The sequence below is a fragment of the Podarcis bocagei genome, assembly GCF_964188305.1.
Source record: "Podarcis bocagei genome assembly, chromosome: 3".
NCBI classification, from domain to species: Eukaryota; Metazoa; Chordata; class Lepidosauria; order Squamata; family Lacertidae; genus Podarcis; species Podarcis bocagei.
In genome coordinates, this window is record NC_138127.1 from 35965065 (window position 1) to 35986122 (window position 21058).

The 21058-nt window shown below is 42.3% G+C and overlaps 2 protein-coding genes across 2 annotated transcripts in view; one reads left to right on the top strand and one right to left on the bottom strand.

Annotated features, from left to right (window-relative positions):
* The window catches only part of RTN4IP1 (reticulon 4 interacting protein 1), a 97228-nt gene that overhangs the window by 64986 nt on the left and 11184 nt on the right, over positions 1-21058 (bottom strand). The window lies entirely within an intron of this gene.
* On the top strand, positions 22-20161 carry QRSL1 (glutaminyl-tRNA amidotransferase subunit QRSL1). Its single transcript, XM_081186618.1, has 11 exons — positions 22-168; positions 1909-2068; positions 3267-3365; positions 4440-4536; positions 5895-6071; positions 7929-8104; positions 8211-8323; positions 10967-11159; positions 14240-14357; positions 17311-17516; positions 18987-20161. The coding sequence occupies exons 1-11, from the start codon at positions 145-147 to the stop codon at positions 19196-19198; spliced, it is 1575 nt and encodes a 524-aa protein (XP_081042744.1). The 5' UTR covers positions 22-144; the 3' UTR covers positions 19199-20161.

Genomic DNA, 21058 nt, shown 5'->3' on the forward strand with positions numbered 1-21058 from the left:
ATCAGAGGCGCCGATGTTAGAACGCGTTATTCAAGATGGCAGCGCCCATGAACTCGTTCGCAAACTACCGGTAACAGGGACTACTAATACGGGTGAAGTTTCGCGAGGTCACTAGATTATTTTTATTCCGCATCGGTAGAGAAAATGCTGCGAGCTTCGCTCCGAGAGGTGAGGCGACTCTGGGATTGGCTGCTTCCCCCCACCCCCCGCACCGCTGCCGTGGACGGAGCAAGCTATTCGCCCCTCTCTTCCCAGGCTTCATCTTCCTCCTGGGTTCCCTCTTTAGGCAGACAGAGTTCCCTCTTAGCGGGTGGGCATTGCTTGCTTTCCGACAGCAATTCAGTTCCTGTTAACAGCTGCAGGAAAGACAGTCAACCCACGAAGCGCTTCCATTTATTGCATTTTTATGCTATGGAAAGCTTCACCTGTCGGATTTCTGCCTGCTGCGTACATGAAACATCAGCAAAACGTGATTAAAAGCAAGGCAATCGTGAATGTGATTTTGTTTATATACCAAGGTCAGTTCGCAGGTGGAAATTCAAGTGACAGATATTTCCAGCCCTGAAACAGTTAATAACGCCTGCTAAAAGAGAGCTGTTTTCTCCAACTTTCCATAAGTGAATCCTACATTCTACCACCTCCAGTCCTACGGCAGCGATGGGGCAGGGGCACTCTAGCAAAATTTCCCTGAGAAATCTCTACAGAGAGCATGAATTTTCTGCCCAACAAAACTCAGTCATTTGCATTTCAAGCTTTCAAAAATCTTAATTTGACAATAAAGAACTTTTATTTACTGACTGTACAGTCTATTAAGCATCTTTCCCCTTTCTTTAATTTTATTTCTAGCTGCTGGTAAACATACATGTTCATAATTGCATTTTTAAAATACAATTATATATTTTAAATTCCAAGCATGTCAAAAACAGTAACAGCACACATTGGTTACCTATTTACGATCAGTGCAATCTGATGCATGCTTAGAAGAAATAAGGCCACACAGTGGGACACTTCTCAGTAAACATGCATAGGATTGCACTGTTCAAGTATACATAATTTCTTTCTTTCTTTTTTTAATTAGTGAACTAACCATCACTGTATTGATAGTGCACCATCCTCAGCAAATATAGAGGTAACTAGTAACAACAAGATACCCCATATGCTAAGCCTCTTTGGCTGCTGTGTGGGTTGCCATGCAAGACCTTCTAATCAACTGTAATCACAAAACCAGAATTTGCCTGCCTGTAATTGAATCCCACCCAATACTGCTGGCAATGTGGAAGAACCCTAATTGAGGAGATTATGCATGACACCTCCAGGCTGGTATAGGTGATGAGCCTAAACTTGGGGACTTGCAAAGGAACAGAAATCATTTGGAATCACTGCCAGAGGAAATACAACCAGTAGTAGATCTTTCCATGGGCATAGCTGGGGGTGCTGTGGTAGATGTAGGCCCACTATTGGGCAGGGTGACTAACCCTTTGTTCAGGCATCTGATTTGCCCCTTGCAAGCAATTGTTATGGGCCCCCAAGATCTGGGACCAATTTTGGTGATGGCAAAAAGAAAATTAAAAATAAAGTAGACTAACTGCTGGGGTGGCTATAATGTAAAATATGAAGTGATTACATAACAAAGCATCTACAGATAATAGTATTGAGAAATAATTTGTGACCTCATTATTCACCTGTTTGGTAATTACTCCACATTTAGTTCACATCTTGAGGCCATTTTATACAATTGCACATTTTAATAGTTATATTTCACATAATATTCTCATGATGTTGCTTGTTCAATCAAAGGTAGCGTAAGTACAGACAAAGTAGAGAAGTTGCTTTGAAAACCAAGTAGACATAGTTCTTTAAAGCTTACTCTTGAAATTCTGCTAAAAATAGAAAATTTTGATGTTTCAGATATCTGTAGCACTAAAGGAAGGCCAAGTGAGTCCAACAGAGCTGTGTCAGAAATGCCTCTCCTTAATAAAAGCTACCAGATTTCTTAATGCTTATATCACTGTAGCAGAAGACACAGCATTAAAACAGGCTGAGGCATCGGAGAAGAGATACAGGCAAGGTAATTTCTGCTGAACAATTGCTCTTCCTTAAAGTATGTTGGCTGTGATCCTTACACTTTCTGCCCAGAATATTTGTTTACTCATATTGGGGCGGGAGGGAGTACAGCTAACTTTACTGTATTTCTGTGATATTAGATAGGCCTTATTCGCACATTACATTAAACTATAGTTAAAATAATCTATGGTTTATTATGAACAAGCACTCAGGGCCACCCCACCCATAAGGCAAAGTGAGGTGACCACCTCGGGTGGCTGGAACCACAGGGGGAGTAGACCCTGATATAGATCTTTATTTCCCCCTTGTTCCTGATATAGATTTCCACTTACCCCTTCTTCCCAGATGGAGACGGCGGTGGTCAGGTGCCAGAGTGTATTGGGCCAGCCCTGCTTGCACTGTTTCAGATCAGGTTTGGATCTAGCAACTCTTGGGCCAGCTCAATCCCACCCGCTACCTGTCCTTGGAATGCCCATTAAAGCACTACTCAGGCCACAGACCTACTTAGACTTGTAGGCAAAACAATAGCAGGCATTTTATTAAAAGTGCCCCAAGCAGAAAAAATGATGTTGGTAGGTCCTATGAATCTGAAACCTAGTTCAGCATTTAAATTTCTGAATCCTCTGTTGTTAAAAAGAAAAACGTCTAGCCATTATGGTTAAAGAAAGTAGCTCATAACTTACCTCCTTTGCAAAATGCCTTTCTCGTTGTGACAGGAGGGTTGCTGAAAACGTTGTAGAGCAAATTAGAACTGAGGGAAATTTCTAATGGTAAACCAAAAAGTGAGAATTGATGCACCCAATCCTACACTCTATTGACCATAGCAGCAGTTCACTTTTCTGAAAACAAGACCCATAATGCATGTTATTTTGCTCTGGTATTGGCACTAATGCATTGGCATGTGAGGACAGCCCCACTGCTGCTTCTGTGCTCTGTGGCCAAGCTGCTCACATTCCTAAGTGCTACACCTAGCACTACCCACAGTTGTGCTAGGGGGAAAGGGGTAGCAAGAACAAAAGGTTTAGGAGATTGAGAGACAACTGTGTTGTTTTTTTCACACCTTTTCCAAATCTGCTGGCACAGCAGGCTTAGCAGTTCAGACAACATGTGAAAAATTATTTAGAACAACCTCAATGTTTAAATAAGGCTGTGTGCATGATGCACTGATTGAAATAATCTTCACACTGTCATCTGTAATATAGGTCAGATACTGGGGGATTTGGATGGAATTCCTTTTGCAGTGAAAGACAACTTCAGCACAACTGGAATCGAAACAACATGTGCATCCAAGATGCTAAAAGGTAAAGTAGCATTTTTAAGATAAGCTGACAATTTTGAGCTCTGCTCCTCAATCTGTTAAGGATATAGATAGGTGTACTGTGGTTCTGTCTTAAATGGATTCATTCTTTTGTAGATAACTATGTTGATGAGTAGATGTATTGGATCAGAGGTTTTCAACCTTTTTGAGTCCACAGTTCCCTGGACCAACGACATTCTTTCTGCGGCACCCCTGTGGGGCTCAGAAGCCCAGTTATGTCACTCTTTACCTGCAGAGCTGGCAGCCTCTTGCCCCTTTTCAAACACCCTCCCTTGTGGAGAGTTCCCTCAGGCTCCTCTCCTCCCCCCTGTCCTTGGGAGTCCTCCAGGCAGCAGCCGCCACTGCCCCTGGTCTCTGAGCCACCAGGTAAACCTCTTTAGATACCAATGTTGAACAGACACCAAAACAAAGACTCTAATCTTCAAGTCCACAGGCACTGACTAGTTCCACAGATTTCATTGATTCACTTGAATATTTTTAGAGCCTTCGTACTTCCCCGTCTTCACTTTGAAACTTGGGGTAGCCTCAATAACAGTTTGCAGTTTAGTAAAGAGGTATGATGAATTGAAAATGGGCAGAAAAATGCTGGTACAGTACATGTCTTATTACCTGCTGGTCATCTTACTGGATTACTGCCAATATGTATGAAACCCTTCTACTCTTCTACTATTAGTAGAGCACATCATTGTATAGGCTTTGAAAGGGGTGCTAGAAACCTGCTGTATTATTAGTTGGGCAGCTGAACTCAGTATTTGTGGAACAAGTAATAAAGAGAGGGGAGATGTCAAGGTTGCTAAGACGCACTGCAGTTTTGAGAAGAGAATCTTCTCTCAGGCAGCTATGATAGCAAACATCTAATCTTATTGAGGTAGTTTCCTGAAACAAGTTAAAATTGCACCCCATAATACAAAACAATGAAATACCTGTGGTAGTCATATTTTCAGTAGAAATCCATGTAAACTGGGACTAATGGTAATATACATGGCATACTCATTAAAAAAACAACAACACCTCACTAATATAAAACAATTCAGCCAATCCAGTCTTTGTTTTTCAGGTTATATCCCCCCTTACAATGCAACTGTAGTTCAAAAATTGCTGGATCAAGGAGCTGTGCTTCTTGGAAAAACAAACCTAGATGAATTTGCCATGGGGTAAGCCAAGTTAAATATTTTTATGCTGTTGGATGCCTGATGTGTTGCTTCACTTCTGTTTAACTACATATGCAAGACTGCCTATCTTGGGCTGGGAACATCATGTGGTGCTAAAGCTCTGGCTGCTCAGTTTTCCTCCTCCTTCTGAGATTTTAGCAGACATTGGCCACATGGTTTCAAGCCTATCTTTGCAACCATACAAATTGGGTCACATGCTGCAGGAATGAAATTTCTTACACACTGCAAATACATAGGAACATGGGAAATTGCCTTATACCAGGTCAGACCATTGGTTCATCTAACTCAATATTTTCACACCAGTCTTCCCTTAACAGGCACCCTCTAGATTTTTTGGACTACAGCTCCCATCATTCCTGATCATTGGTCATGCTGGCTGAGGCTGATGGGAGATGATGTTCCAAAACCTCTGGTGGGTAGCAGACTGGAGAAGGTTGGCCTATACTGACAGGCAGCAGCTCTCCAACTTTTCAAACAGAGATTTCCCAATGGGGTGAAACTTTCCAGAGTCTATAGGAGAGCTTCAGGTTGCTCACCCTTGACTGTGTGAACCAATCAAATTTAGGAGTGTCAACTGGTTTATTTTTTGGTTCTGTTTCAGAGCAAAGGATTTCATATGTACTTGGAAAGAGAGACAAAAAAGTTGTTAAATCTGTAGCTGAATTGATAAACTTCAGGGGGCATTCAACTAAGTTTTACTCAGAATAGAGCCATTAAAATAATGGCTTTTGGGGGGGGGTATTGGGTTGTTGTTTTTATTTTTATTATGTATTTTGTGATTTTATATCTTGATTTTATTCTGTGAACCGCCCTGAGACCCCCAGGTATAGAGCTGTATATAAATTCAATAAATAATAATAATGATGTTCATTAATTTCAGTGAATCTACTTTCACTAAAACTTAGTAGACTACTCATTGCAGTGTCTATTTGTAAACAAAAGCCATTATTATTTCCATAGCACTTTTCCTGTGAATTAAGCACTTGATGGACCTTATCTAAATTTTCTGTGTCCTTAACCTTGACTAGTAATTTAGCCTGAGAAGCCAGTGAAGGCATGATACAGGCATAGGCAAACTTGGCCCTCCAGATGTTTTGGGACTACAACTTCCATCATCCCTAACCGTTGGTCCTGTTAGCTAGGTATGATGGGAGTTGTAGTCCCAAAATGTCTGGAGGGCCGAAGTTGCCTATGCCTGGCATAATACAATATGACCTTTACCTAGTTAAGGAAATGGCCCATTGGACTGCCTTATTTTGTCTCCAAGATCATCCCAATGTTCCTCTTTCTCTTGAATACTACCCAAAATGTATTCTTTCTCCATGATTTTCTCATCTTAGCTCTGGAAGTACAGATGGGGCATTTGGACCGGTTAGAAACCCCTGGAGTTACTCACGACAGTACAGAGAAAAGTGTGTGCAGAAACCCAGTGCTCAAAAAGAAGACACCAGCTGGTTGATAACAGGAGGAAGCTCTGGAGGCAGTGCTGCTGCCGTATCGTCTTTCACATGCTTCATGTAAGAGGCTTTTTTAGAACAGTTTAATTAAAAGCATCATAATGCAACTTCATAATATTTGCTGAGTGCCAACGAGGGCCTAAGTGCTGTTCATTCTCTAGGGCCTAGGAGCAGCATGGTCCCCGATTAGATCCCTTACTGTCTATTCTATATAGATAAGGCAGGACTTGGTAGAGGAGTACTGAGGACAGTGTAAAGCCCCCTTTTATGTCCAAAAGGTTGACTTAAGCCATGTCATTCTAAACAAATTTCCATCCTCTCCGTGTGGGCATTTCGTATTGCTTGGAAAGGATTTATTGTGGCAATAAAGAAGGAAGGATGTTGCCAATATCCTCTGAACCTCCCCTCTTTGACAAGCGTTGTGGGATCTTTCCAGCAACTCAGGCACACAAAAAAAGGAGAAGGAATTTCGATTCAATGAAATCTACAGCATCTCATCCCTTGCAATAAAACACCTTTTCATCCCAGGCTTTTGTGTTGACATCACTGTGGGCTAATAATTCAGATAGAGTGGGATTTTCAGACTAACATTCTTCAGATCCTCGGTTTATTCTACATTTCATAGTTGTGCTGATACTAGTGCTTTATGTTTATTTCTGTTTTGTGAAGAAATATAGTTTTGAAAAAGTTTAAAACGCAAGCCAGCTTTGAAGTCCTATTTGTCTTCATGAGAAAAATCTAAGTGCATTTTTAACTCTCCAATTTTCATAGAAGCATAGAAGAGTTTTGAAGGGACCATGAGATCATCTAGTCCATCCCCCTGCAATGCAGGGATCTTTCTCCCAATGTGGGGCTCAAACCCACGACCCTGAGATCAAGAGTCGCATGCTCTACTGACTAAGCTATCCCTTAGGGTGAAAGAATAGTTTTTCAGATTGCTTATTTTTAGCTGAATAGAGCCACTGTGTGTTTATTCTAAAAGGTAGAGTGTTTATTTGAATAATAATATTTTAATATTTAATTCAGAAATTTATGCAACAATATACTTTTTAGTCAGGAAAACATCTTTCTAAGGCTTGTTGCTATATATCCATGGTTCCCAACATGGGGCACATGCCCCACGTTGGGGCAATTTGATTTTTAAGGGGGGCAATTTGAGAATGAGTTATTAATAGTGATTAGGAGTTCACTTTTGAATAATAAGAATTATATGTCATGGGGGGTGGGTTGGCATCAGGATTTTAGAGATGCTTAGGTGGGGCATGGCCAAAAAAAAAGTTGGGAACCACTGCTATATATCTATAGTTCACTCTTCTCCCAAGGAAGTCAGCACCATAAGACTCCCAAGTGATCTCCCATCAAGGTGCTTCTGAGAACTAAATGCCCTTGAGCCATATAATGTACCTTCAGATGACTTTGGTCTGCTCCTGATCTGGAAATGGTCTCTGTTCTTAAACTGCACGAGAGAGGAAAGTCTGCTGAATCTCCATGAAGGAACACAATGCAAAAACTGCACCCTTTGAATTTCTTCCTGGCAAGCATATATTCCAGATAAAACAGAACCCTTTCAGACTAGGCACTTCACAGGCTGACAGCAGTAATAGTAATCTGTATGTTGCTCTTAGACCAAGCAGTTTACATATTGTGGTCAATTGCATGTGCCTTTCTTCATTGGAAAAGTGTTAGAAGTGATTGGTTGGTCATGATGCCTTGTTTCTGTAAAAAGCAAAGACACCCTGGGGAAGGCATGCAATGGCTTCCCGGATTCCCATAGGCATCTTCTTGGTCCCTGTGAGAACAGGATGGTAGACTGGATGGGCCTTTGGTCTGATCCAACCAGGCTCTTACATTCTTGCAGAGCAAATAGGGATGTGATGTCCTGACTGCCGTCATTATTATTATTTTTTTCAACCATAGGGCTCTGGGATCTGATACAGGAGGATCCACCAGAAACCCAGCCTCTCATTGTGGAGTGGTTGGCTTGAAGCCAACGTATGGCCTGGTTTCCCGTCATGGTCTTATTCCGCTGGTGAACTCTATGGATGTGCCGGGCATCTTTGCCAGATGTGTGGACGATGCAGCCACCGTGTTGGGTATAATGATTACAACTGTCTCCCTAGGGAATTTTCTCAAAACTAGTTTGGTTCAAGGATTCTCTTTTCTTTCCTGTAGCTCATGAGTCTTTCTGCTTTGTTTCAGGGGCACTCAGTGGCCATGATCCAAAAGACTCAACCACAGTGCAGGACCCCGTCCACCCATTTCAGCTGCCCAATTTGACAGATGTGAAGGATCTTTGCATAGGCATACCAAAGGTAACTGGTATGTAAATAGTCACTTGGAGGGGGGAAATGAACACCAAAATTAAATGTTAGTGAATTCCTATTGCCTATGACTGACATAGGTCATTAAAACATTTCTCTTTAACCAGGCCTTTGGCTGGTTAACATTCTTTTTCCACTTATATGTGTTTGTGGGAGCGGGGTTGGTTACTGGTTTGTTTTGGATCTTGTTCTTGTTTTTGCATCTTTTTTTATTGGAACTAATCTAATTAAAAATATAAAACAAAACCAAAAAGAGAAAAGGGGGAAGCATAATGTTTTCATTGTGTATTTTGTGTTCTCATTTTTTATTTTTATGTTGTGAACCGCCCAGCGATTTTCAGATGAAAGGCAGTATAAAAATTTAAATAATAATAAGAAGTCAATCTGCAGAACACAATCAGTGTTGAAGAACAATGGTACTTATTTGACATTCATTAATCAGAATGAATATATGCTTTAGGAAACGCTCTGTTTGGGCTTCCTCGGAACTGTCAGGAACAAGAAGTACTCACTGAATGCCTGTCCCACATACACTTTGAAAGAATCATTATATTTAATTATTCAACCAAAGTCTTCAAGGTGTTCTTCTAAGTTGACATGTGCACTCGCATTTCGGGATGCTTCAGGAATTCGGAGGATGTGAATTCCAAAAGTGGACTCCCCTGAGCTGCCCCTCCAGGACCAGTGTAAAGACTGGAACATCAGAATCGACACCCAGTTCCATGGGGCAGGCCGAGTGTTGGAAAAATAGGCACAGACAACCAGGAACAGCTAGAAAGCATGGCTCCTGCCACACTTGTTGTAAATGGATATGCAAGTGCCCCTGAAAGCAATGATAGGAGTTGACATGCCACCCCCTTCAGAAAGATTATATTTTTTAAAAAGGCAGCTGCTCTTATGGGGGCAGCCTCCCTTGGGAATAGGGAGGGAATGACACACCATTGCAGCTCATCACTCCCAAGGCAATTATGTACCCACCTTTAAAATAATATTAATGTGAAGAGGGATTTTTGCCTTCTGAAGTTATTTACACATGTTCCTCATTTTGGGTTATACACATGATTCCCCACCCTTCCTTTTGTGGATATACTTTGATTCCCCCCCCCCCAGTGAGATGGACAATGATATTGAAAACCCATTGGGTTTTTTTGAGAACTAAATTCATAACATCCAGACTGGGAGCGGCCGCCGAGACCATATAACACCGGTCTTGAAAGACCTGCATTGGCTCCCAGTACGTTTCCGAGCACAATTCAAAGTGTTGGTGCTGACCTTTAAAGCCCTAAACGGCCTCGGTCCAGTATACCTGAAGGAGCGTCTCCACCCCCATCAGTCTGCCCGGACGCTGAGGTCCAGCGCCGAGGGCCTTCTGGCGGTTCCCTCACTGCGAGAAGCAAAGCTACAGGGAACCAGGCAGAGGGCCTTCTCGGTAGTGGCGCCCGCCCTGTGGAACGCCCTTCCAGCAGATGTCAAAGCGATAAACAACTACCTGACATTCAGGAGACATCTTAAGGCAGCCCTGTTCAGGGAAGTTTTTAACGAGTGACATTTTACTGTATTTCTGGTTTTTATGGAAGCCGCCCAGAGTGGCTGGGGAGGCCCAGCCAGATGGGCGGGGTATAAATAATAAATTATTATTATTATTATTATTATTATTATTATTATTATTATTATTATTATTATTATTATTATTATTACCAAAACTCATAGTTGACCATTCTGACTTACTGCAAAAGACTGCACTAAAAATAAGAGAGAAAGAACTATGCACACTGTGAAAGAAAGAAGTGTTGAATTACAATGTGATCTTTGCCATATCTGCTCAGAAATAGGTTCTGCGAAATTCAGAGAGGCTTCCTCTCAGGTAACGGGGGTTAAGACTGCAGCCTTAATTACCATGGTGCAGCCTGCTTGTTAACTCATTGCCAGGAAATAGTGAAAACTTACAGCTCCTTCTGTTGAAAAAGAGCTCGGCTAAATCAAGGGGCAAAGCTATATACTAGCTGTTAATTAGTATTAATGTTTTTCACAGTTATTTAAAATGGTTACAACACTAAGAATTTTGTTCTGATCTGCAGGAACATTTTCACAATAGCCATTAATGGAAACTGCTGGAACCAGGTCATCCCTGAATGCAGAACTGGGCCTTATTTGCAATCACTGCCCACCATTTAGTTTAATATGTCATGTTGTTTCAAAATCTACCTCTATTATTTCTATTAGCCTAAAGTCCTCCATCTGCATTGGGGCTTATGGAAAATCCTGTCAAGTCTTGGTTCTCCCTTTGCCAATGAGCTCCCCGTCAGTCATTCTATCCTAGCTCATCATTTTGGTTCCCTGGGCTTTATGACTCAGCTCATTCCAGCCATTCCCAATTACCTTAGAAAGACAGGCTGGCCTCTGAAGCAAGCTGCAGTTTGGCACTGAATCTATAACTAAAACCAAACACATGCCATCCTAGCTGCCTGCCAAAGGAAGTATTCAATAATATTTTTTTTGAAAAGGACAAATTTTCACTTGGGAGTTTAACATGCTACAAACCACTTGATAATTCTGGCTCAGCTGAGAACTAAGAAGATGCATATAAAGTTGTTGGTGCAGAGGGTTATGCTTTTCACCCTCTCCCTTCTCTAGGAATACAACGTACCAGGATTGTCTAGTCAAACTCTGGCCGTGTGGTCCAAGGCAGCCGACCTCTTTGAGAAAGCTGGCGCCAAAGTGATTGAGGTCAGACTCCCGCACACCTGTTACTCCATTGTCTGCTACCATGTGCTGTGTGCAGCAGAAGTAGCATCGAACATGGCCCGATTTGATGGCCTGGAGTACGGTAAGGCTTCTTTCCAACAAGTGTCATGTAAATTAGATAAATTCATTGCCCTCAAGAGCTTATGCCAAAAAAGGCCTTACTAACGAGAACAATTAGGGTATAATATTATAAATTATTCCTGTTCTTTAATGGGCAGCCTATGAGCTGTGCAAGACCTGCTGTCAGATCTGTTTCTAGTCCGCTTCTTCCAATCATTATTGCTCCTGCACTTTTCTCTGTTGCTTACTGTGGCTGCAAGCCTTCACAGCGCTGGCCTGCATCTTTCTATATGATCTACATCATTTGTAGAATCATTGCACGGTGCACAGAACTGGAACACTAGCAGCTACTACAAACATCCAGTGTGCAAATCAGGTGGGAGTTCTTAATGTGGTGGAGAGGTGTTTTGTCTGTGTGAGAGAGAGAGAGATGAGGGGGTGGGAATAGTCCTCCCCACAGTATGATTGAACAATGCCGGTCCACTTTATACATTTTCCATAACCCACTAATGACTACACATTGATTTAATAAATCTAAACTAAAAATAAGTTCAATCCGAATGTATTTCGAATGGGAATGTGTTTCTGTGGTTAAAATCACACCTTTCAAAAGCGGAGTGGTTTTTTCTGCAAAAACATTACCTAGGACAATCACGTATGCTTTCCTCTGCTTTCCCCAATGCCTTCCTCTCCTCTCTGTGTCCATTCTGCCGAAACAGAGTAGTGAAACTTCCACCTTTGAAGGTAGGGGTTGGCTAGGACTCACACACCCAGCAAGGTCAGGCAGCTGCCTATAGCGCATGTTCCACCCAACCAAGCATCAACCGTAGTATACCTCCTCCTGAAGTTTGAGATACCAACAAAAATAATAATTAAAAAGTGGACTGATTACTGTGGATGTGTGTGAATGGTGTGCTACTTCTGGGAGAAAGGCAAGCACAGTAGCAGGAGGACTGATACACAAACCCTGGAGCTGATTGTAGGCTTGCTGATTATTTGGTTTGCGGAGTGGCAAAGTATATGAAAATCACTAGTCTCTAGATTTGGCAGGCAAACAATGTCTCCACAGAAGAAGGTTAGGGAAGGAAGCAACAGATCAGTTCTCAGAGGCGACCTGCTTTTGGACCGAATGCCCTGTTCCAGCGTAAACACAGGGATAATTTATTTGTAACTGGGAAGCAGTTCAAAGAGTGATGATCTGAAAGGAAGTTGGTTGAGTCCTGCTAACCTGCCCCCAACAAGTTTCAGCCACAGTAAGCTGCAAGCCAGACTGTCCTGCATTAAAAACCAGAGCCGAGTACAGTAACTTGAAACAAAAATTATCTTTAAGGCATTTGTCTGCTTACGTACACCTGCTTGTGAGTCTCAATTCACAGCATGTCCCTAGTTGATTAAATGCAGATCCATTAATTATGTTAGAGAAATGTGCAACCTGCCACAATATGAACCAGCATATCTGATGTGCTTTTTAATTACAGAAAGATTATGTCTCTGCCAAAGCCTTTTTAGCACTGAGGAAAGTCTCTTATTAGTTGCAGTGAGGTCTGCTGGTGGCCAAACTTTCTGTATTATTTCTGTGAGCATGTTTTTATTATGACAGAAGTGTTGTCTCAGCTGTGTCCTTGGAAGAGTGCTCTGCAGGACAAAGTACATGCATTGTTCAGCTCAATTGTTCTTCTGCACTCAGGGTCAACTGATGAGGGAATACAATGTTATTGAAGTACCTCTGCACTTCCTGGTCTAAGACAATGGCTCCTGTTCGGTATCACCCTCCCTGTACTTTCCAGTGTACTTTTTAAGTGCCAAGTCAGTTGAAATATTGTACTTCAACACATTGACTCTCAAATGCCTGTTCCCAGCATTTTTATCAGGAAAAGAATAACAAAGCTGAACAAGTCCTGGCCCTTTTTCAAAACGTTTGTGTCAAAATATATTGCGAAACATATAAGCCTGCTGAAATCTGCAGCCACTTCATTGTGTCATTTCCAAATCTTAGATAATATATTCTAAATCAATATGAATTATTGGATATTATCAGATGAACCCCCTGACAGGGCATAAGTACCCTTGACGTACTCTGTATTATTCTTGCTAGATTGAAAATGTGTCTGCCTTAGGGCTGGGTTGAAACAGAACTTCACAGTCCCATTCACCAATCTGAAAAGAGGCTTCCACTTTCAGAAGTTTTGAAGGAGGTTCCAAAGAGGGAGTAAACTGCTCGCTCAGATTAACAATAGTAGGAGCTCTAAGGGTGAAGCTGCAGGAAAAGAAGCACCTGTATGGTCCAGGTCAGGAAAGGAGAACCTTCCAAGTTGTAGAACTCCAGTTCCCATCAGCCAAAGCTAGCATGACTGCTGAGCGGGGATGATGGGAATTGTAGTCCAGCAACATCTGGCAGTCCTCAAGGTCCACATTCCTGACTTAGGCGATGGGCAAGCGGTGGCTGCAATAGCAGCTCCACGCCCTTTGCTTTCCTGCCATGTGCTCAAGCGCAGCCCCATTGCACACGCCCTTCCAGAATGAGGACAATTTTATAAAGGAAAGTTTGCTTTCATTCCAAATTGGCTTTATTGGCCCTCAGAGGATCTAATCAGACAGTGCCAAATCTAACTGGCTGTTTTGTGGCATAATGCTGTCATGTTCGCAACACGATCCCTGATATTCAGGGAACGTGTGAGGAAGAAAAGGTGCGGGGAGGAGTGAACAAAAACCTGGCACTAAAGCAGCTGCTCCGAGGGGCAGTGAGCAGCAAGAAAATTGGTACAAACAATGTAAAATTCTGGAAGTTTTTTTTTTGGGGGGGTGAGGCAGCATTTAAGGCCTCCCAGTTATCCCTCTTCATGCTAAAAATGTTTAACCAAGACCATTCAACTTGTCCCAAGTCAAATAGCTACTTGTGGTGGCTGCTGCTGCTGAAACCCATGTGGTTTGTTTAGCTTCCTGGCCCATGAATAAACAGCACCTGACATTTAGCTGTGTGCAACAGCAGCAAATAAACCTCGGATATATTTGTACAGCGCAGTGATTTCTATTGTTTATTCGTGAGGTGACTTTGAATGGTTTAAGATGCATTTCCAAATCACTGATGACTTTTAATTTTAGGGCACCGCAGCAGCGCTGACAAGTCCACCGAAGCCTTGTATGCAGCCACGCGCCGGGAAGGCTTTAATGATGTTGTAAGGGGAAGAATTCTATCAGGAAACTACTTCTTGCTAAAACAGTAAGTTCAGCACATTTGAAAGCTCAAATTTACAAAGCTAGCCTTTTATTTGTGGTTCAGTTAAGGGTGAAATTACTCATGTGGACAGATTTTTCCATGCAGTTAAGACAATATTATTATTGCTGATGCTGCTATAGCTGTAATATACAGCAAAACACTATTTCCTAAAATTATGTGCAATCTACTAAGCGTTTTCTTGTTTTCTATTCTCTCCTATGTACCCTCTTAACCAGGAGCTTATTTTAAATAATCAGAAGTGAAAACCTCAACTTTTTGTGCACGTGTTAACTATAAAGCCTTTTTCCCCTTGGTCTCGTGTTTTATTTGGATTAGAGAAACCTGGGTACAAATGTCAGCAAAGGCGGGAACTATCATAGATGACTCACCCTCTTGCAGGTCCATTTGAATGACTTCATGGAAGCAACCCAGACAGTTGAGTTAAATTCCCAAGAAAGCTATTTTGTTCTTACTATAAAACAGTATCCTGGCCAACTGAGGTAAAAGAGCTGACCAAAGAAGCAGATGTGAACAGTGGGCGGCCAGAAGCCCAGAGGAGGAAACAGTGTCAAGTCTAATACCTTCAGATGGGTAAATGTTCTAGATGTTTCTTAAGACAGTGTTTCCCAACCACTGTTCCGCGGCACACTAGTGTGCCGCGAGATGTTGCCTGGTGTGCCTGGAGGGAGGCGGGCGAGTCGGGCGGCGAGAGGCGGGGCGGCGGCGGCGAGGAGAGGAGAGGCCGCCCAGCGCGGGGCTCTCGCCGTCTGCCTGCCTGGCTTCCTGCGAGCTCGGCGGGCAGCGCCTCCGTCCGCAGCGCCCGCCTCGCGACTCTCATTCCCTGCCCCTGCCAAAGCTCACCCAGCCAAGCTGCGCTCTCCTTCCTGCCTCGCTTTGCTGCCTCCTCCCCCCCCCACCCCCAAAGCTTGGAGGTTCCCCGGCAAGGGGGAGGGAAAAAAATTGAAACTAACACTTTCGTGCGTCCCTCCCGGCGTGACGCTGCGCGCTGACGTCACGGGGCTGTAATGGTGGTGTGCCTCGAGATTTTTTTCATCAAACAAGTGTGCCTTTGCCCCAAAAAGGTTGGGAAACACTGTCTTAAGATCATGGGGCATTTGCAAAGCAGGCCTTATAAGCACAATTTGTGCTACCCTGTGCTAGTGTGATGCACTGGATAGATTGGCAAGACCTGGTCAGATTCCAGTTCAGCCATGATGGTCCCTGGATGGCTTTGGGCTAGTGGCTGTCTGTCAGCTTAGCTTACTCCACAGGACATTTACAAGAATAAAGTGAGATGACCCTATGCACATGTTCGGAGGAGATTGGTGGTGACAATAAAATGTGCAAGCTCTGAGCAACCAGGTGGAATTAAAGGCAGGTGTGAGTTAGCTGGAAGGAATGACCAAAGAGAAATCCCAATTTGAGTTAAGATGCCCAATGTGTGCTTAGACGGAAGGAAGAAACTCAAAGCAATAGCTAAAGCTATTCAGATTGGGGCCCATGTCAGCTCATCATACCATACAAATCTTGTTTTGGAAACCTTCAAGAAAAAAAGAAATTACAACTTTTCTGGATAGCCTGTTGCCAAACTGCTTTGCAGTAAAGAAGGGCATTTTGCCAAATATTTTAACCCTAGTTCAACTCTTCCATCCTTCAGTGTCTTGCTCTTAGAGTGCACCACCTGCTATTACTGTATAATATCACAACACTTTGGCAACTGTTACTGCCATACACGCTGGAGTTAATGCTAGGTGCTTAAGATTATGCAGTTTAGGATTGTGTGAGCTGCTGATCTAAATGAATGATGCTGTGTTCCTAAATATGCAGGCATACTTAGAAGCAAGTCCTGGTGGACTGAGAGTTAACATGTTTCACATGTCTTAAGATTGTAATTATGCAACTCTTTAGCCCATGATATCCATCATGGTGTTTCGTTGAGCCAGAAGCGGTTTAGTCATGCTGGCCACATGACCCGGAAAGCTGTCTGTGGACAAATGCTGGCTCCTCGGCCTGAAAGCAAAATGAGCGCCACAACCCCATAGTCGCCTTTGACTGGACTTAATTGTCCAGGGGTCCTTTACCTTTTATATGCCAGTAAAATCGGATGTACTCTCTTGCTTAATAAACTGTGATCATCATTTCCACCCTAGTCTCGTTGAAATGCAAGAGGGCAGAAAAGAATTCTAAAAGGCCTACTATAAGACTAGGATCAGCAACATGAATGGCTCTCTCTAGCTATGTAAAGATAGGTATGTTGAGGCAGATGGCTTTAATCCAACCTTCTGATAATCCAGAAGGTGAGGGAGAAAAAAGTCACAAGCAGTAGCTGCATAGCACATTTGAAAAGACAGCTGAGAGACACCCAGTACTTGAATTTGAGGTTCAGTATTGCACTACCCCACGTTCACTAAACTGTTACTATGCAGCTGTTTGTTTGGTTAAATTACCCTTTTCTCATTTGTCAAGATTTTAAACATTAGCAATACAATCGTACCTCAGAAGTCAAATGGAATCCGTTCCGGAAGTCCGTTCGACTTCCAAAATGTTCAGAAACTAAGGCGTGGCTTCCGATTGGCTGTAGGAAGTTCCTGCAGCCAATCGGAAGCTGCACCAGACATTCAGGTTCCAAAGAACATTTGCAAATCGGAACACTCACTTCCGGGTTTGTGGCGTTTGGGAGCCAAAACATTTGACTCGCAAGTTGTTCGTTAGCCAAGGTACAGCTGTACTCTTCATTTCTAAGAGTAGCTAAGCACTGAAGTCAGATAGTCCTTTTATCTGAACAACTGAGGCAAGTGTCACAATGCTTTGACTTAATTGGTTTTCTTAACTGTAGACTCAGGGAGAAAAGACAACATCTTGTTTGCAATTTTTGCACACACATCCAAATGCTGCAATTGGGTAAAAGACTCAATGTCCTGTTGCTAGTTCTCACAAAATGTGTTTTCCCCTCTAGGAACTATGAGAATTACTTCATCAAAGCCCAGAAAGTGAGAAGACTCATTGCCACTGATTTTGCAAAAGTCTTCCATTCTGGTGTTGATATTTTGCTCACTCCAACAACTATGAGCCACACTGTACCATATGTGGAATTCATCAAAGAGGATAACAGAACCCGCAGCACCCAGGATGATATTTTTACTCAGGCTGCCAACATGGCTGGTGAGAACATCTGAGTGGTTCAAATACTTATTCTAATCTTAGTTTTTGCTTCTTGAATTTGCCATTCCCAGAAAGACATCTTTGTGCAGCATTCCTGAAGGCTTCCCAGCAGTATGCAAAAATGATTGGGGGAATACCCTGTACAGATCACCACTATTATAGGAAATGTTTCTCCCCCCACATCATTTTTAAATAAAATTAAAAATAGCATTATAATGTTACAGCATAATAATGTGCTTTCGTGGCATTTCACTATTTTAATTTTAAAAAAATAGCAAGAAAAGTGTCTCTGCACTAATTGAAAACTATTTAAAATAATATATAGGTTAATAAAAGCACCTGTTAGAAAGGCTAAGGTAAATGTGTGCTGAGCTATGATGGATTGACCTGCCCTGGTATGTCACTGCATATAACAAAACCACTCTCTTAAAAGAAGAAGAATAGCTCTAAGGCTACCTACATAGGTGTAGATTGTGCTGCTCTGAAAAAAAAGTCAGACTATATTGTTTGGGAAAAGGCAGGACTACAGGGAAAAGACAATGACTGAATGACAGCATTGTGTGGATGCCCCAATAAAAAAAAATAGCAAACAAAGGGGAGGCAATTCTACTCATTGGAGGCTTTTAAGCAGAGGTTGGGTAGGTATATGCCATGGGTGTTGAGATTCCTGCATTGCAGGGGGGTCAGACTAGATGAGCCTTGGGGTCCCTTCCAACTCTACAATTCTATGATTCTACTGCACTCCTAAAGTGGAGGCGAAAAGGTTCATTAATCTTCCTGCCTGGATAACTGCTCAAGAAGCCCAATCCATGTGGCCGAGTCTATCTTGGATGCTTTTGGAGGTAGTCTGGAAAAAAGAGCCTATTAGAAATGGAAGATGTGTATGCCTTGTCCTTAGTTACAGCATGGGACAGTGAAAATGTGCTTTCTCCTCTTATAGCTGTGCATTCTCCCCATTGAGGGTGGATGAGAAAGAAATATGTTTAGCATATTGCTGCTTGTATAATTGTTTAGTCGTGTCCGACTCTTCGTGACCCCATGGACCAGAGCACGCCAGGCACTCCTGTCTTCCACTGCCTCTGGCAATATTGCTGCTAGGAGAAGCAATAATGCCAAATTAATGCCTTGTGTATTGGTTTTTGTTTTACCAGACGGGGTGAGCTCCTGTTGCTCGGTCCCTGCTCCTGCCAACCTAGCAGTTCAAAAGCACGTCAAAGTGCAAGTAGATAAATAGGTACCGCTCCGGCAGGAAGGTAAACGGCGTTTCTGTGCGCTGCTCTGGTTCACCAGAAGCGGCTTCATCATGCTGGCCACATGACCCGGAAGCTGTACGGCGGCTCCCTTGGCCAATAAAGCGAGATGAGCGCCGCAACCCCCGAGGCGGTCATGACTGGTCAGGGGTCCCTTTACCCTTTACTTAGTGTGTGATTCGATCAAACGATGTAAATAATTATCTATTTTGTCTTTCAGGGCTACCGGCTGTAAATGTTCCTTCTGCACTTTCAGAGACAGGCTTACCAATTGGGCTGCAGTTTATTGGCCGCGCATTCCACGAAGAACAGCTTCTCACAGTTGCCAAATGGTTTGAAAAGCAAGTGCAGTTTCCTGTCTTAGAGCTACAAGGGATGATGAATCATCTTGACACTGTCTCTCACCAGGAGAAGTCAGCATTTTTTTCATGATGGGTTCAACTTTGCAGTGGGGAAAAAGATTGTGAAGAAGCTTTTAATACAGACCTGGTTTATAATCGGCTTCCAATTGCCATTTGATTTAGCCCAAGCTCAGTTCTGGCCAAAAATAATGTGATAAAATTACTAGCATGTTGAAAAATTTGTTTCTTCTTCTAGGAATCTTGATCAAACTCAAGGCAAAACAAGCTATTACAGTGTGATAAAATGGTGCTTGCTTCCCATCTGAAAATGAATCGCCCTGAGTAGTACTGTCACATAAGCGTAAGAACTGTGTATACGAAGCCCAGCCATTAATAAGGAAAACTTTAGGTCTTCATAATTTCATCTTACTGAAGAGGAGTTAACACCAATTATGAAGTTCAGCAAATAAAGATGGAACAAAGCAATCTCTCTGTGCCGCAAGTCTCAAACACTGTGGATGCACACCCCATTGATTTCTGTTAAATTTATTTCAAAGTATAAATTATTAGGATCAGGCTGAAATTTTCTTACGAAGTATGTGCAGCTATCCAGTCTGATATAGGAATCCTGATACCTGATAAGAAATCCTGTTAATTGTTTATGGAATCAGTTTTGTCTCTTCCATCTGACTTAGTTTTATGGCAGGGATGCAACTGCAGCAGAAACAGTTGCCCCTTTCTTTGAAACTGTTGTTGTAAACCAGCAAAACTCCTGAAGGAAAGAGAACCACATGCTCCCTATTCAATTATGTGCCAGAACTTTCTAACCAGCTAGCACTGCATCACTGCATGCAAAGTTTATGTCTTCCAGATTGGCATGAAAGTCAAAGAGTAGGCTCCCAATTTTTTTTTTTTTGGGGGGGGGAATGGTTGATGGGAAAGATTATTGCAGAAAGTATGGAGGCTGCTGCTGTATGTAGTAACTGCAGGTGAACCAACTCAAGACACATAGTTTATTGGGTTGGTTCATGAATAAAAGATTATGATGAACCCATTATCGTATCTACCTAGCAATCTTCATAAAGACAGCATCCCATTTTGTACTAATTGTCAGTTCAACTCTGGAAACAGATAAACTCAGAGGGCCTTTTCAGGTATTTCATTTTGTAATGAAAAACCAATTTTCAAGCACAGGGCAGGAATAATTTATTAATTGTCTAACATGTAAATTAGGGTGTTCACCCACAAAATATACACAAGTGGTTGACTGGCAACTGGATTACCGATATGAAAAGAATATGATTTACACATGCATGCTTTGTAAGATAGCATTGTATTACATTTTGTTCACAGTAGTTGCTTCCTAAGCACAACGTATGATGTGCAGTCTCCTAAATGCTATTTGCTTGTATTATTCTAAAAAGAGATTTGGTTGAATATGAGCGGATCAGCCCACCATGAAATTCACTAGTATGGTGCTCTTGAGAAGATGGGCTAATCTGGTCATAGCATAATACACTCAACAGGTAAGGAAGCTGCTCCCAGAACTATATCTTCCAACTGACTTCCTATACGTTAATGTAGCCATTTGTCCCTTCTGAATCTGATCAATATTAACACAAACCTTGTTAACACCCACACAAAGGCACTCTGAACAATTTTTGAAACCTGGGAACTATGGTTTCCAAAGTCAAGTTCAGAAAGTCTCCCAGTTTGTGTTGAGTGGGGTTGCAGTCATTCAACCGTAATTCCATACCACCATGGAGAAAATAGGAGGAATTGCTCTACAACAACGGAGGTTAAATTGGGAGAGGAAGTAGTATGGGCCACTTCCTTAACTCTAGGTAAATGTCAACATTGTGTTATGCCTTTACTAGCCTCTCTGCCTAAAGTATTTAACAAGGTTAAGGACACAGAAGAATTAGATAAGGACCATCAAGTGCCTAATTCA

Coding starts and splice junctions, on each gene's coding strand:
- QRSL1 (XM_081186618.1), top strand. CDS start 145: ATGCTGCGAGCTTCGCTCCGAGAG. Junction 8,105..8,210: donor CGATGCAGCCACCGTGTTGG/GTATAATGATTA, acceptor GCTTTGTTTCAG/GGGCACTCAGTGGCCATGAT. Junction 8,324..10,966: donor TTTGCATAGGCATACCAAAG/GTAACTGGTATG, acceptor TCCCTTCTCTAG/GAATACAACGTACCAGGATT.